General features: G+C 45.5%; 2 protein-coding genes across 2 annotated transcripts; both read right to left on the reverse strand.

The window, feature by feature from the left end:
- Nucleotides 1-13169: 13169 nt before the first annotated feature.
- On the reverse strand, nt 13170-13916 carry LOC141617838 (uncharacterized). The gene has a single exon (XM_074434975.1). It carries the CDS (start codon nt 13914-13916, stop codon nt 13170-13172), a length of 747 nt encoding a protein of 248 aa, XP_074291076.1.
- A 2383-nt stretch (nt 13917-16299) lies between these two features.
- On the reverse strand, nt 16300-16980 carry LOC141617839 (uncharacterized). Its single transcript, XM_074434976.1, has one exon. It carries the CDS (start codon nt 16978-16980, stop codon nt 16300-16302), a length of 681 nt encoding a protein of 226 aa, XP_074291077.1.
- Nucleotides 16981-17362: the final 382 nt, after the last annotated feature.

The raw sequence follows: 17362 nt of genomic DNA on the forward strand, positions 1-17362 counted from the left end.
CGCTACAGACCACACAACTCCTATAGTAGTTTTTAGTTTTAAGTTTAAATAAATGTAAACAAATAAAAAGGAGTGAAAATAAAAGTTGGTAGTATGCCTACTACCGTTTTTTTAGGGTTTTCTTGATACAAACTCTGTACACTAAATTCTACTTGTTATCAAAAGTGATACCTCTTCAGGTGAAGTATGTTCCATGGTTTATGTATTATGTGACCATCCGTGGTCATCAATCTGTACGCCCCATGGCCAACAACGCCTTCAACTTGGTATGGTCCTTCCCATTTATTGGCGAATTTGCCTGCTTTGCGATTCCTGGTGTTTTGGAACACCTCGCGGAGAGCCAGGTCTCCTACCTCTTGGAGCCTGATTTTTACGTTTTTGTTATAGCTTTTGGCGACTGACTGTTTGAAGGTAGCCAGACGTATCTTTGCACTTGCTCGTAGCTCATCTATCGTGTCCAAGCTTCTGATCATCTATGCACTGTTCAGTTGCCCTGTTATACATCTATACCTGTGAGTTGGAAATAGAACTTCTGATGGAATTACTGCTTCTGCGCCAAACACCAGGCTGAAGGGTGTTTGGCTGTCGCCATCTTTGATGTAGTTCTGTCTGACCATAGTACCAGTGACAGCTCATCTGCCCACTTTCCTCCTAACTCCTCGAATCTCCTTCTTAAGTTGTCCATGATGATCTTATTGCTAGATTCAGCTTGCCCATTGGACTTTGGAGTCCTGGGTGCTGACTTTGTTAGAGAGATGTTCTATCTGGCACAGTATCCTTCCGCGTCATTTGACACGAATTGTGATCCGTTGTCACATATAATTTCTGATGGGATACGAAACCTGCAGATGATATTACGTTTGATAAAAGAAATGACTTGCTTATCTTTTACCTCTGTGATTGCTTCTGCCTCTATCCATTTTGAAAAATAGTTTGTCATTGCTAGCATCCACAGTCTGTATCTTGGGGCTCTAAGCAGAGGGCCCACGATGTCCATTCCCCATGTCATGAATGGACAAGGGGAAATGATGGAATGAAAAGGTTCTGTTGGCTGGTGGATCATTGGCGCTGACCGCTGGCAGGCGTCACATTTCCGAGCGTATTCTGCTGAGTCTTTCCTCATTGTAGGCCAGAAGTAGCCTTGTCTAAGGGCTTTGTTTGACAGACTCCTACCCCCTGCATGGTTTCCACATTCGCCATTGTGCAGGGCATGCAATACAGTCTGCGCTTCTTGTTTATTCAGGCACCGTAAGTAGGATCCTGCTAGTGACTTTCTAAAAAGCACATTGTTAATCAACGTGAATCTGGAGGCTTTCACTATAAACCCCCTTACCTCCTTTTTGTCATCAAGCAGCTTGCCGTGCCTAAGCTAATCTAGGTAAGGCATACGCCAATCCGGGTTAGCTGACTGGTCATCTGTGCTTGATAGAAATGTTGCTCTATCTTGCTGGTCTTCTAGCTCTCCTTTGTCTACTTCCTCTACCTTTTGGATCGATGGTTCCAATACATGCGCGATAGGGATGCTAGCCAGCTCTCCTTGAAGGTTGCCCTCAGGGTTGCTAGGGCGTCAACCTCCACATTCGTGTCCCTGACTACATATTCATCATTCACATGGTTGACTATAAGCCAGGAATCTCTATATACCTGTAGGTTTTTTACTCCCAACTCCAAAGCTAGCTGCATCCCTAGTATCAAGGCTTCGTACTCTGTTTCATTGTTAGTTGCTTTAAATTCACAACGAACCGCTTGTGCTATCAGATCCCCGTGTGGAGATCACAAGACCAGGCCTACCCCTGCTCCCCTTTGATTGGAGGCACCGTCAATATGCATCTGCCAGACTTCTGCTTCCTTATCCCCTTTGAGGGTTAAGATTTCTTTGTCTGCCAATTTTTGGATAGCTGGGCTGAAATCTGATACGAAATCCGCTAGTGCCTGTGACTTTATCGCCATTCTTGGGTAATACCTAATGTCATATCCACTGAGGTGTACGGACCATTTCGATATTCTGCCTGACAACTCAGGCTTTCTCATTATAGATTTTATCGGGTAGTTAGTCACGACATGTATGGTGTGGGATTCAAAGTAAGGGCGCAGCTTACAAGTGCTCCTTGTACTACTCCCTGACTAGGACCGCGCTTACTGCTACCTCTTTGACAGCTAGATAAATGAACAGTGGTTCTCCCGGTTCTGGCTTTGATAGTAATGGCGAGGTGTTGAGGTAGTGCTTCAGCTCCCTAAATGCTTGCTCATGCTCTGCGGTCTACTCGAATCTCTGGCTCTTCCTCAATATGTCGTAGAACAGTCTGCATTTGTCTGAGGATCTCGAGATGAACCTGCTCAAGGCTGCTACCTTGCCTGTTAGGCGTTGCATATCGTTTGGTTTTTCTAGTGACTCTAGCTGTAACACTGCCTTAATTTGCTCCGTCCTGGCTTCTATTCCCCTTTGAGTTACAATGTAGCCCAAGAATTTTCCTGATGAAACTCCAATGGTACATTTGGAAGGGTTTAGCTTCATTTTGTATTCTCTGAGCGTGCTAAAGGTTCCTGCCAGATGCCGCATGTGATCCTTCGACTTCTCTGACTTTACTACCATATCGTCAATGTATATCTCCATGATTCTTCCTATTTGTTCCTCGAACATCCGGTTGACCAGTCTGTGATACGTGGACCCAGTATTCTTCGGGCCGAAGGGCATAACGTTGTAGCAGTATATCCCCCTTTCAGACATGAATGCTGTCTTCTCTTGATCTACTTGATCCATTTTGATTTGGTTGTAACCACTCCAGGCGTCCAAGATTGTTAACATCTCCTGTCCAGCTATCGCATCTACCATTGCGTCAATGTGTGGTAGCGGGAAGGTATCTTTCCACGCATACCATCCACTTTCCATTCTTCTTGGGCACCACTACCACATTCGATAGCCATTCTGGATATTTTACTTCTCTTATTTTGTTTGCCGCTAGCAGGCTGTCTACCTCTTGATTGATTACTTTATTTTTTTCAGCTGCAAATTTCCTCCGTCTCTGCTGGATGGGCTTGTATCCTGGGTCCACGCTGAGCTTATGTGTTATGATAGATGGGTCTATTCCTATCATGTCATCATGGGACCATGCGAAACAATCCATATTGGCCTGCAAAAAATCAATTAGGTGTTGTCTGAGGTCACCCGTGCATCCTGCCCCTATTAGCACAGTTCTTTTTGGGTGCAAGTTGTCCAGGTTGATTTGACCCAGCTCCTCGGCTGGGGCTCATTGTACTCGTCCTGGACATGCTGCTTCTGTAATTGTTATGCTGGAGGACTGGTTGTGCACTTCAATGCCTTTTGTTAGCAGCCTCTGGCTTCTCCTGATCTCCTCGTATTTTTTCTACTCCCCATGGCGTGGGAAACTTCGCACATTGATGATACGTTGAGGGGACTCCCTTCATTAGATACAGCCATGGTCTTCCGAGGATAACATTGTAGGTAGATGGTCCATCTATGACCAAGTATCTCACTTGTTTATTGATTCCTCCTGCATAGGTTGGAATCATGATCTCTCCCAGTGAGTTAGTTATTTCTCCACTGAACCCTACCAGCGGGATAGTCTTTTTCTGCAAGTCCTTCTCGCTGAACCCATGTTCTCTATGGTTTTCAGCATGATTAGATTGACCGAGCTACCAGTATCTACCAGAACCTTTCTAACCGTGCAATTGGCCATTGACAGTGTTATGATAAGTGCATCATGGTGTTCCTGGCTGTCGTGTATATCTTCCTCATCGAAGGCGACAGCAGACAAGTCGCTGTGGGAAACTCTGCAGGAGGTCTCTGGTTTGTCCCCCTTAATTTCAGTAGCACGTCTCTTGGCCGCCAAATATGTTAGTCCGATGTCACGATGGAACTCACACTTTTTCTTACTGTCTTTTCGCCATGACTGGCCTTCTACTGGTGGCCTAGGCCACCTTACTCCATCTCCCATTTCTTTGAGTGCTTTCAGGAATCCTCCGACGACAGTTGTGAATCCATATTCTGCCAGTGTAGGGAGGTGCTGATTCTCCTCTCTGTTGCCGATTCTGTTGACTCCCTACCATATGTCCTATATCTCTCCTCCTTCTTTCTAGTGGATTTCTTTCTGCTTTACTTCTCTATGGCCGACGTGCTGGATACGTTTGGCGTGCTTGGTATGCTGGCTCTAGCTAGCATATCTTCTTCCAGTCTGATTGCAACATCTGCCTTTTCTTGCAACGCTTCAAAGCTATGACAAGGGTGCACAGTCAGCTGCCTATATAGGTCTGACTCGTGGTGTAAGCCCCTTCTGAATGCTTCCACTACTGTTGACACGTCACACTCCCGTACTGCCACTTTTTCGTTATTGAACCAGGTGTTGAATTCCCCAATGGTCTCGTTGGCGCCTTGAACGATCTAGTACAAGTCACCAGCGTGCTTTTGTGGCTTTCAGCTGCTTACAAATTGTTGAGTGAACGCATTTACCAGATCGGTAAATATGGATCTCGATCTGGTAGGTAGACTTACGAGCCATCGGAGCGCTGGCCCTGACAATGTGGACCCGAACCCCTTACACATGCAGGCCTCCTTCACATGCCCAATGGCTGTTACTGTCATCAGTTTTTGTTTGTACTGGCTCACGTGGTCAAAGGGGACCGTTATGCCGTCAAAGAGAGTCATGTTTGGGTTGTTGAATCCCTTTGGCATGGTGACAATTGATATTGCATCCACGAATGATGAGTCCACGTAGCTGTCAGGCGCTGCCTTTTCAAGTGGAGGCGGCATCCCCGGGACCCTGCACAACATCTCCCCCAACTCTAGATACTGCTTGTTCGTTAAGCTTCTCGAGTCTGAGTTGCGGCCTTCTGTCATCTGCTGATTCTGAACGCTGCTTCCAGACTTGAGTTCCACAGGGTTCTGATGTGGCGTGTTATCTAATGGGGCCGTCGTCATAAGCGTCCCCTGATGCCAGCTTACTTGCAGACTGCCTACGGATCCTGCACCAGGTGTCTGGTTAGCTATAACGAAGTTATTAGCTGGGATGTTACCTGGTACTATCTCTGTGTGACTAGCAGGCTGCCAGCTATCTAGTGTGAGGTATCATAGTCCCCGTGGGACTATCCTTTCTCTTGTTGATACTGCTATTAGATCCAATCTGTCGTGGTTGGCTCCTGCTGCCTGATGCCCCCTGCATGAGCTCCACTATTGGGGCCTGGTTCTCACCCTCTGTGCTTGATGGTGTGCTTGATTACTGTCTTAGGATGTCTATCTGTGCCCAGAGCTCCCTGTTTCTCCTTGTTGCTTGAGCTTCTACTTTCTTTTGATCTTCCCGCATGCTTTCCATCACTTTCTGTGAGTTTTTGCATGCCACTAAGCAGGGTTTGTGTTGGACTTGGCGGTGGGGTGAGATTCGAGCTTCTAGGTCCCTTATCCGATTTAGAATGCATCCCCATGGCAGGAGTCCTGGGAGGTAAGGTGACTTTTGCCATGGGTGTGGTTCTTGACGTGTGTCCGGGTGCCTGAGTTTGCGCCGTTGATGCTGGATTTTGAATGGGATTTGGTGGTATCAGCAGCTGACTACTTCCTGACCCGGCTGATGATGTTTGTTTGCCTCGGTCCATCTTGTATCGATTAATTAACGATGACGACCACAATGCTCCACGGTGAGCGCTAAACTGTTTTGGTAATTTTATACCGAATTAGGTTAAACTAGGTCAAAGTGGTCTTATTCGTTGTTTAGGAATTATATCGTTTGTATGAATGCTGAGTATGGAAAATAAAGATGTAAGCGAAGATTGACACGAGAGATTTGGTGACGCGGAAAACCCAATGTGGGAAATGACCGCGGGAAGGGATGTTACCCTTCCAATGATTGCACTAGCTTTTAATATAAGAATGAGTACAAAGGTGATGGCACGATAATCTAGCTAGCACAATGCGTGATGCCTATGTATATGTTTCTGAATGAATCCTTCTTCTCCTCCTCCTTGTCTATATATAGGGCCTAAACCCTAATAGGGTTTAGGTTGCTTGCCGTGTAAGTAAGCTGCGTCCGGATCTGATTGGGTTTCTTTCCATGATTTGCTGTCTGGAACCCTATTCTCCCTGATCTCCCTGAAATCTCCCTAAAATCTCCCTGACTAATTTTAGTACATGGGCTCCTCGTGGCCATTAGTTTGCTCGGCCCAATTCATCATACAAGCCCTGGCAGACCTATCTTCTGTTGTCCCAATGTGCTGAATTTGGCCCAAACAGTTGGCTGCAGCTCCTTTCAGCAGAATAATAACTTAATGTAGAAGGATAGCAGTAGTTCACCAGTAGTAGGATGACAATAATAGGCAGAACTTGAAGAGTCAATTTCCCTCCTGAGCTTCGTTGAGAAGCGAAATTGGGGGCAAAATGTTTGGGCCAAAATTACACTATTTGGCCTGGGCTACATGGCACAAGACAAGAGGGTATTTAATGAGCAAGTGGACCTATGACGTACATGGGGGAGTCAGGCCCATGGACCGAAAGAAGAGGAATAGGGGTAGAATACTAATGATGGGTATGACCCATGAAATTATTAAACTCTATCTTGAGGAACAGGCAATTAAGTAGGAAACCCTAATAAACTTACTAGGGTTTATTCACTATAAATATAAGAAACCAAGAGAATGGATTCACTCACGCGGAAGACGGCGTATACTACCAAACTTTTCTCCTGTACACAAGATTACCCACGTATAAAACAAATTACCTCACCATTCATCATGGACATGCCCAACACCATCTAATCATTACCTCCATCTTTAGAGGTAATCATTATCACCATCTTACCCCAAGAAAACTACTACAGCCAAAGTCCCACGTATTAATCCGCCGACTATCCACTGTCTCCCGAATTGCATATTTTCAGTTTTGTACATTCTTGGAATTAATTATTCGTCATCAGATTCAAGCCGTTGTATACTTTACTTGTACCCGGATTATCATATAGTGGATTATTGGCGGGATACCGACTCCCCCCGCGGTTGTTTCCGAGATCGGGTTTTCCGCGTCACCAAAATCTCTTGTGTCATTATTTCCTTATTTCGTCCTTTACTTTATTTACATCGTTACTCTGTCTTAATTAAATACATATTCCGTCACAATTCACATATAATTTAACCCCCCCCCCCCCGATACGAGGCTAAAAAGAGTACGTCACTTTAACCCTATTTGGTAGAAATATACTATTTTGGTATTTTTCAACCGAATTAGGTTAAGTAAGGTCAATGCGGTCTTATTCGTTGTATGTTGACTGTATCGTTTATGTTAATGCTAAGTATGGAAATTAAAGATGTAAATAAAGATTGACACAAGAGATTTGGTGACGCGGAAAACCCAATGTGGGAAACGACCGCGGAAAGGGACGGTACCCTTCCAATGATTGCACTAGCCTTTAATATGAGAATGAGTACAAAGGAGGTGGCACGGTAATGCAGCTAGCACAATGTGTTGTGTTTGTATGGTAGTTCTTGAATAATCTTTCTTTTCCATCTTCTTGGCTATTTATAGGATGAAAACCCTAGCCGAGTCCTATTCCTTATATGGCAAGGAATCTTGGTCCTACCATGCTTCTTTCCATAAACACAGCCTTGTGTTCTATTCTCCCTGATCTCCCTAAAATCTCCCTGAGATCTCCCATGCTTCTTCTGTTCGCGGGCCTCTTGTTACCACTAAATTGCTCGGCCCAATTTGCTAAATAAGTCTTGTTGGACTTATTTTTCCACTAGGCCAATATGCAGAATTTGGTCCAAATAGTTTGCCCCTAATTTCTTGTAAGACACGTCTCGAAGCGTCGAGTAAGGAATTACCAACTTTAAAACCCGCGCCGTCTTTTGCATAACTTCCCAAACACTCATCATTGCCCCTACTCTTTCTCCTTGTTTCCCGGACCCTATCTCTCCCTCTTCCATTATAAACCCAACCACTTCACCTACCTCTCCCATTAACTTCAAAATTTAAAACCCTTACTCTCTCTAAAACCCTTCCTCTTCTCTCCGTTTCCTCGCCGGACTTCCGCCATTCCCACCGGAGCTTCACTTCATCAGGTACTCCCTTCTCTCTTTTAGTTTCCTTTCCCTCCACCTTTAACCATGAGCAAAACTCGACACACCGCCTCAACCTCTACTCCGGCCGACCTAAACCCAGACCCCACCTTTCCGTCCCGCAATCTCTTTGTTCATCCTCACAATTGCGACTCTTCCCTGACCGCCGCTGACATCCCTGTAATCAAAGAAATGCTGGTGCTTGGTGACGGGGTTGACATTGCCATCCCTGAGCCCGACCAAAAGGCGAATGCCATCCGTGCGGGGTGGGTTTGTCTGTACCTTTACCCCTTCAGATAAGGTCTTCGATTCCCCTTCCCTAAGTGTGTGCAAGACTTCTTTCGAACCAACAACTTTGCCATGGCCCAAATTGCTGCCAATATTTGGAGGGTTCTCCTCTATTCTTTGTCGGCCAGCCATAATACGAGCAGCACCATCTGCCTTGGTGAGCTGGCTCACATGTATGAGATCCGGTCTCTAGGGAGGGGCCAGTTTTCCTTCTGCGGCCACGGTGAGACTCCTTTTAGGCATGTGTCAAAGTCGAGGGACGAAAAATGGTTCAAGGAATTTTTCTATCTGAGGAAGGCCTCCATTCAGCCACCTGCCGATTATATTTTCGAAGATTGGGTTATAACCTCGAGTAAGTAGCTCTCCAGGCGCCTTTTCTGTTCTTTCCCATGATCACCGGCTTACTTTTTCTTTCTGTGCAGGCCCCGCAACCTGACTCGTCTGGGTGACCCGGCATCTACCCGCAACAAGCTGTTTTGTATCTTTCCCTCCGACAGGAAGTTTCCTGATCTGCTACATGGCTTCTCGCCTGCCTCCTTTTCCAATCCCCAACAATCAGCTCACAACATGTCTTCTGGTATGCCACCTTACACTGACGTGCTAACTGTTTCATTTGACACCTTTGACGCCTGACGTCTTGCTGATTGCATATGCCAAAGTTGATCCTCTAGAGGCTATTCTTCAGAGTGCTAAGAGAAAGAGAGCTGCTGAGAGTCCTGATGTGCCATCTGCTTCCAAGAGAAGTACCCCTGCTACTTCCTTTCAATCTCCTCCTACCCATTCCAGCATAGTTCATCCTGAGCCCCTGGAGGTCAGCCCTCTGTCCCGTCATCCTCCTACCCCTCCAGCGAGTCCTGCTGCCACTGTTAGTGGCAGTATCATTGCCCACTTTCCCGATGGCTTTGGGAATATAGACAAGGTGCCATACTAGCCTGAGATCGACCAGATCCTTTTCCCTTTTCTGGTAAAAGTGTTTACGGAGTTCTCTCCCGAGGAGATGGCGGAGAATGACGTGCATAATGCTTTTATGGTGCGTACTCCTCTTCTGCTGCCTATTCTGGATCTTTCCATGCCACATCTGCTAACTCTTTTTTTTTGCTAACAGGCTTTCCAGTCAGCCCTTTATAATAGGAAGACTAGTGTAGAGCCCGTGCGAATGCACGGTATTTTAGATTGTCATGTGTAAAGAACTTAACAATTAGAGCTAATAATAATATATAAATAAACATTGAATTTCATTTTTAATTATTTACAATTGTTAATGTACAAAAATACTAAGAACTAAAATAGAGCGAATCTTACATTTAACTCGGAATAAGTTTATGATTAAAAAAAAATTGTTAGTTTAATTACAAAAACTTATGCTTATTTTTACGCATTTGAAGCATATAACTATTTTTGTAATTTTTGTTACAATATACGGATTAACAATTTAAGGGAATAAAAAAAATTAAAGAATAAAAAAGGGGAAAGCACACATTGATTTTAATAATATGTGTAAAATCTACATACGTTTTAAATATAATATTTACGACATTTAAGATATATATATTAATATATATATATATATATATATATATATATATATATATATATATATATATATATATTGACTAATGGGATAATAATGAATAAAATACATTTGGCCCAACTATAAAAGTTGCGGTGTTTGATAATATACTATGACACATAAAGGCCATATATTAGGTCCAATACATATCTAGACAAAGTTAGGCCCAATTTCTAGCTAAAAGCATTTAGGCGGGCAAATTTTCAGTTTTCTTATTCTTTTAGTATAAGGGGGATGATCAATGTGGTGCAAACCACTAATCGGGCTACCAATGCTAAGAATCAGGAGCTGTCTGGGACCATTGCTGACTTGGAGCAGCAGCGCTCTGGCCTGAGGGAGCGTGTGGCGGAGCTGAAGGGTGAGCTGAGTGGAGCCAAGAAGAAGTTGAAGGAGGAAGCTGACCAGTTGGCACACACTCAAGAGGTGTGCATCACCTTTTCTGATGCCCTTAAGAGCTCTGACGAAAAGATCAGTGAGCTGATCTCCCTCGATACCAACATTGTTGCTTATGCTACTTGGCGGGGCAAGATCAGCAGGATGCGTGCTGCGCTTGCTGAGCCTCCAACCCTGCAGTCCATAGAGGAAGAAGAGAGGCAGTTGGAGACCCTCTACCCTGTTCAGCCTGATTTGAGCGTGTCAATGCATGAGGTTGGCGAGGTGAAATCCCCTGCGTTGATGGAGCAGACGGCTGCTGAGCAAGCTGGCTCTCTTCAGGAGGTCGTTGTTGCTGCGAAGGTTCAAGAGGCTGCTGGCACTGAGTGCGTACAAGCTGGTCCTGTACCTGAAATGGAGGGTCAGCAAGAGAAGGCAGGAGAGGTGCCTGAGAGGGAGGTCATTGACCTAGCCTCTATATAAAAGTTTTTCCTTTTAAGTCTCTATATTTTTTTTGACTGGTAGTCTGGCCCTGTGTGGCGCAGATTTGTAAGAATTTTTAGACATTTTTGCTTTGTGTTTCCCGCCGTGGTGGCGGTTGTCTGAACTCAAGGCCATGCCTGCCTTAGGGGCATGTTTGGCCGTATTTTGAAATGTTCCTTGCCTAGTTTTGGCAAGTTTTATTCATATTGTAACTTGTTGATTTTATGTTCTTAGCTTAGGGAGCTGTCCTGTCAGCCTACTGGCTGGTTTTAGTTGGTAGCGGTCGTGTCAACCTAGGAGGTTAATTTAGACCATTCGTGTCAGCCTGAGAAGGCTGATTTAGACTCAGCTAGATGCCATGTCCGTCCAATGATTGATTTAGGCATATGCCGCATTCTGGGTGGAAGTGGCCGTGTCAACCTATGAGGCTGATTTATACCAGTCGTGTCAGCCTGTGAAGGCTGATTTAGACTCATCTAGCTGTCGTGTCAGTCCAATGACTGATTTAGGCATATGCCGCATTATGACTACTTAACCTTGTTCATGACGCAAGGTGTGTTCATCGCGTTTAAAGCCAACAGGGGCGTACCTTAGGCAAGTTTATCGTCATTCTAGGACCAATGGAACGTTGTAGGATTCTGGTAGCTCAAAGATCTCTCCGCTCCGTATGTTTGTGCATGCATGATGGGGCCCTGATTGCATCGAGTACACGGTATTGAGAGCTACATTTTGGGGTGGTATCCAGGGTAGCTGGGTGAGCTTTAAGCTGTCAGCCAGGCTCCCTTTCGTATGATCCACAAGCCGCCTGATGAGACTGCTCCTATTAAAGAATTACGTTAGGCATGCTGGAGTGCCATGTGCCTTGTCACCCCGCGTTTGCAGTTGACAGTCTTGCTAGCAACACTTTCAACGTACCATAGATGTTAGAGTGCAGAGTAGTATTTTCAAAGAGGCCTAAAAACTGAAAATCCACCAGAGCGATATGAAGTACCTGGCGCTATCTCATGGGGTGCCAGAGCAATTGTGGTCCCAGGAAGCTACAGACCACACAGCTCTAATAGTGGTTTTAAAGTTCAAAGAAACGTAATAAAGGAAATGGAACAAAATTAGTAGTATGCCTACGACCGTTTTTTTTTTTGAATACAAAACTCTGTACACTAAATTCTACTTGTTATCAAAAGTGATACCTCTTAAGGTGAAGTATATTCCATGGTTTGTGTATGATTTGACCATTCATGGTCATCAATCTGTACGCCCTATGGCCAACAACACCTTCAATCTGGTATGGTCCTTCCCATTTATAGGCGAATTTGCCTGCCTTGCGAATCTTGGTGTTTTGGAACACCTCGCGGAGAACCAGGTCTCCTACCTCCAGGAGCTTGACTTTTACGTTTTTGTTGTAGCTTTTGGCGACTGATTGTTTGTAGGCAGCCAGACGTATCTTTGCACTTGCTCGCAGCTCATCTATCGTATCCAGGCTCCTAATTATCTCTGCATTGTTCAGTTCCTCTGTCATACATCCATACCTGTGGGTTGGAACTAGAACTTCTGATGGAATTACTGCTTCCGTGCCAAACACCTGGCTGAAGGGTGTCTGGCCTGTTGCAGTCTTTGGTGTAGTTCTGTCTGACCAAAGCACTAGTGGCAACTCATCTGTCCACTTTCCTCCAATCTCCTTCTCAAGTTATCCATGATGATCTTATTGCTAGATTCAGCTTGCCCGTTGGATTCTGGAGTCCTGGGTGCTGACCTTTTCAGAGTGATGTTCCATATGGCACAGTATCCTTCCACGTCGTTTGAGATGATTTATTATCCATTGTCACATATAATTTCTAACGAGATACCAAACCTGCAGATGATATTACGTTTGATAAAAGAGATGACCTGTTTGTCTTTTACCTCCGGGAATGCTTCTGCTTCTATCCATTTTGAAAAATAGTCTGTCATTGCTAGCATCCATAGTCTGTTCCCTGGGGCTCTAGGCAGAGGGCCCATGATGTCCATTCCCCATGTCATGAATGGCCAGGGGAAATGATAGGATGCAAAGGTTCTGCTGGCTGGTGGATCATTGGCGCTGGCCGCTGACAGGCGTCACATTTCCGGGCATATTCTGCCGAGTCTGCCCTTACTGTGGGCCAGAAGTAGCCTTGACTGAGGGCTTTGTTTGATAGACTCCTTCCCCTGCATGGTTTCCACATTCACCGCTGTGGAGGGCATGCAATACAGTCTGTACTTCTTGTTTATCCAGGCATCGCAAGTAGGGTCCTGCCAGTGACTTTCTAAAACGCACATTGTCAATTAGTATGAATCTGAAGGCTTTCATTTTGAAGCCCCTTACCTCCTTCTTGTCATCTGGCAGCTTGCCGTGCCTCAACCAATCCAGGTAAGGCGTTCGCCAGTCTCAGTCATCTGCCTGATCATCTAACTGGTCGCCTGACTGGCCATCTGTGTTTGAGAGAACTGTTGCCGCATCCTGCTGATCTTCCAGTTCTGCTTTATCTGCTTCTTCTAATTTTTGGATTGACGGCTCCAATACATGTGCGATGGGGATGTTAGCCAGCTCCACTGGCTTGAAGGTTGCCCCTAGGGTTGCTAGGGCATCAGCCTCCACATTCTGGTCTCTGGGAACCTGCTTGAGCTTGCAATCTCTTAATTTCCGTTTAAGCTCCTTTTCCACTTTTAGGTAGGCTATCATCTTTGAATCCCTGGCTACATACTCATCATTCATATGGTTAACTATAAGTAAGGAGTCACTGAATACCTGCAGGTTTTTGACTCCTAACTCTAGAGCTCGCCGCATTCCTAGTATTAAGGCTTCATACTCTGTTTCATTGTTAGTTGCGTTAAATTCACAACGCACTGCTTGTGCTATTAGATCTCCATGTGGAGATCGCAAGATCAGTCCTACACCTTCTCCCCTTTGGTTATAGGCTCCATCAATGTGCATTTGCCAGACTTCTATCTCCTTGTTTCCTTTGAGGGTTAGGATTTCTTTGTCTGCTAGGTTTTGGATAGCTGGGCTGAAATCTGACACGAAATCTGCCAATGCCTGCGACTTTACCGCCATTCTTGGATCATACCTGATGTCGTACCCACTAAGGTGCATGAACCATTTTGACATTCTGCCTGACAGCTCAGGCTTTCTCATTATAGATTTTAGTGGGTAATTGGTCACAACATGTATGGTGTGGGACTCAAAGTAAGGGCGCAGTTTGTAAGACGCAATTACAAGTGCTAGTACCAATTTCTCAAGAGATGTGTACCTGGTCTCTTCTGGCAGCAGAGACATGCTTACATAGTACACTGGCTTTTACTCTTTGTTCTCCTCTCTGACTAGGACCGCGCTTACTGCTACCTCTGTGACAACTAGATAAAGGAACAGTGGTTCTCCCTGTTCTGGTTTTGATAATAGCGGCGGGGTGCTGAGGTAGTGTTTCAGCTCCCTGAATGCCTGCTTATGGTATGCGGTCCACTCGAATTTCTGGCTCTTCCTCAATATATCGTAGAATAGTCTGCATTTGTCTGAGGATTTCGAGATGAACCTGTTCAAAGCTGCCACCTTGCCTGCTAGCCTTTGCACATCTTTTGGCTTCTCTGGTGACTCTAACTGCAATACTGCCTTAATCTGCTCTGTGCTAGCCTATATTCCTCTTTGAGTTACGATGTAACCTCAGAATTTTCCGGATGAGACTCCAAAGGTGCACTTGGAAGGGTTCACCTTCATTTTGTATTCCCCGAGAGTGTTGAATGTTTATGCCAGATGCTACATGTGATCATTGGCACTCTTTGACTTTACCACCATATTGTCAATATATAGCTCCATAGTTTTTCCTATTTTCTCTTTGAACATCCGGTTGACCAGCCTCTGATACGTGGACCTCGTGTTTTTCAGGCCGAAGGGCATGATATTGCAGCAGTATAACCCCCTCTTAGACATGAATGTTGTTTCTCCTAATCTGCTGGATCCATTTTGATTTGATTGTAACCACTCCAGGCATCCAAGATTGTTAACATTTCATGTCCAGCTGTCGCATCCACCATTGCATCAATGTGTGGATGTGGGAAGGGTCCTTTGGACATGCTTTGTTGAGATCGGTGAAGTCCACACATACTCTCCATTTTCCATTCTTCTTGGGTACTACTACCACGTTTGATTGCCATTCTGGATATTTTACCTCTCTTATCTTGTTTGATGCTAGCAGGCTATCCACTTCATGGTTGATCACCTTATTCCTTTCAGCTGCGAATTTTCTTCGTCTCTGCTGGATGGGCTTGCATCCTGGGTCTACGCTGAGTTTGTGCGTTATGATAGATGGATCTATTCCTATCATGTCTTCGTGGGAACACGCGAAGCAGTCTATATTGGCTTGTAAAAACATGATTATGCACTGTCTGAGATCTTCTGTGCATCCTGCCCCTATTAGCACAGTTTTTTCTAGGTGCAGCTTGTCCAGGTTGATTTGATCTAGCTCCTCAGCTGGGGGCTCGATGTACTTTTCCTGGATATGCTGCTTCTGTGATTGCTATGCTGGGGGGTTGGCTGTGCACTTTAATGCCTTCTTGTAGTAGCCCCTGGCTTCCTCCTGGTCTCCTCGTATTGTTTCTACTCCCCAGGGTGTGGGGAACTTCACACATTGATGATATGTTGAAGTGACTGCCTTCATCAGATGCAACCATGGTTTTCCACGAATAACATTGTAGGTAGATGGTCCATCGATGACCTAGTATCTCACTTGCTTGTTGATTCCGCTTGCATATGTTGGGATCATGATTTCTCCCAATGAGTTTGCTGTTTCTCCAATGAACCCCACCAGCGGTGGTCTTCTTCTGCAAGTCTTTCTCGCTGAACCCCATGTTTTCTATGGTTTTCAGCATGATTTGGTTGACTGAGCTACCAGTATCTACCAGGACCTTTCTAACCGTGCAATTGGCCATTGACAACGTTATGATAAGTGCATCATGATGTTCCTGACTGTCATGTATATCCTCTTCGTCAAAGGCGACACCAGGCAGGTCGCTGTGGGAAACCCTACAGGAAGTCTGGTCTGTCTCCCTTAGTTTCAGTAGGACTCCTCTTGGCTGCCGAATATGTCAATCCGGTTAAGTCTGAGCCGCCTGTTATCACGTTTATTATCTTGGTGCATGTAGGTGGTGCTGCGGGCTTTGCGGAGTCCACCTTATTTTGCTGCTTTCAACCATGTGGTAATATGTGGCTCAGTTCCTCCTGCTCGTATATGCGCCTAATCTCCTTGCGTAGAGTGTAGCAATGTTCCGTGTTATGCCCAATGTCACGATGGAACTCACATTTTTTCTTACTGTCTTTACGCCATGATTGTCCTTCTACTGGTGGCCTAGGCCACCTTACCCCGTCTCCCATCTCCATGAGTGCTTTTAGGATTCCGCCGACGCCAGTTGTGAATCCATATTCTGCCAGTGTGGGGAGTTGCTGATTCTCGTCTCTGTTGTCGATTCTGTTGACTCCCCTACCATATGGCCTATATCTCTCCTCCTTCTTTCCAGTGGACTGTTTTCTACTTGACTTCGAAAATGGCCGACGTGCTGGATACGCTTGGCATACTTGGTATGCTGGCTCTAGCTAGGATGTCTTCTTCCAGTCTGATTGCAGCTGCTGCCTTTTCTTGCACCACTTTGAAGCTATGACAAGGGTGCATCGTCAGCTGCTTGTATAGGTCTGACTCATGGTGTAATACCCTTCCAAAAGCTTCCACTGTCGTTGACACATCGCACTTCCGTACTGCCACCTTTTCATTATTGAATCTAGTGTTGTATTCCCCAATGGTCTCGTTGGCACCTTGAACAATCCGGTATAAGTCGCCAGCATGCCTTTGTGGCTTCCGGCTGCTTGCGAATTGCTGAGTAAATGAATTCACCAAATCGGCAAACGTGGATATCGACCTGTTAGGTAGACTTACGAGCCAACGGAGTGCTGGTCCCGACAGTGTGAAAGCGAACCCCTTACACATACAGGCTTCTTTTACATGTCCAACGGCCGTCACTGCCATCATCTTTTGTTTGTACTGGCTCACATGATCAAAGGGATCTGTTGTGCCATCGAAGAGAGTCATGTTTGGGTTTGCGAATCCCTTTGGCATGGCGACAATAGATATTGCATCTACGAATGGTGAGTCAGCATAACTGTCGGGTGCTGCCTTCTCAAGTGGAGGTGGTATTTCTGGGACCCTGCTCAACATCTCCCTTAGCTCCAGATACTGCTTGTTGGTTAAACTTCCTGAGTCTGGGCTATGTCTGTCTGTTGTCTGCTGGTTCTAGATGCTGCTCCCAGGTCCGAACTCCAAAGGATTCTGACGCGGCGTGCTACCTAATGGGACCGATGTCACGAGTGTTCCCTGGTGCCAGCTTACTTGCGGACTACCAGCGGATCGTGGTTGTATTTTCGTGTAGCTGGTAGGCTGCCGACTATCCGTTGTGAGGTATCCTAGTCCCTGTGGGACTATCCTTTCTCCCGTTGGTACTGCTGTCAGATATAATCTTGTCACTAACTCGGCTGGAATCTGCCGAGGTCGACTCCTGCTTCCTGATGCTCCCTGGGCGAGATCCACTACTAGAGCCTGG

This window comes from Silene latifolia, chromosome X (assembly GCF_048544455.1).
Source record: "Silene latifolia isolate original U9 population chromosome X, ASM4854445v1, whole genome shotgun sequence".
NCBI lineage: Eukaryota > Viridiplantae > Streptophyta > Magnoliopsida > Caryophyllales > Caryophyllaceae > Silene > Silene latifolia.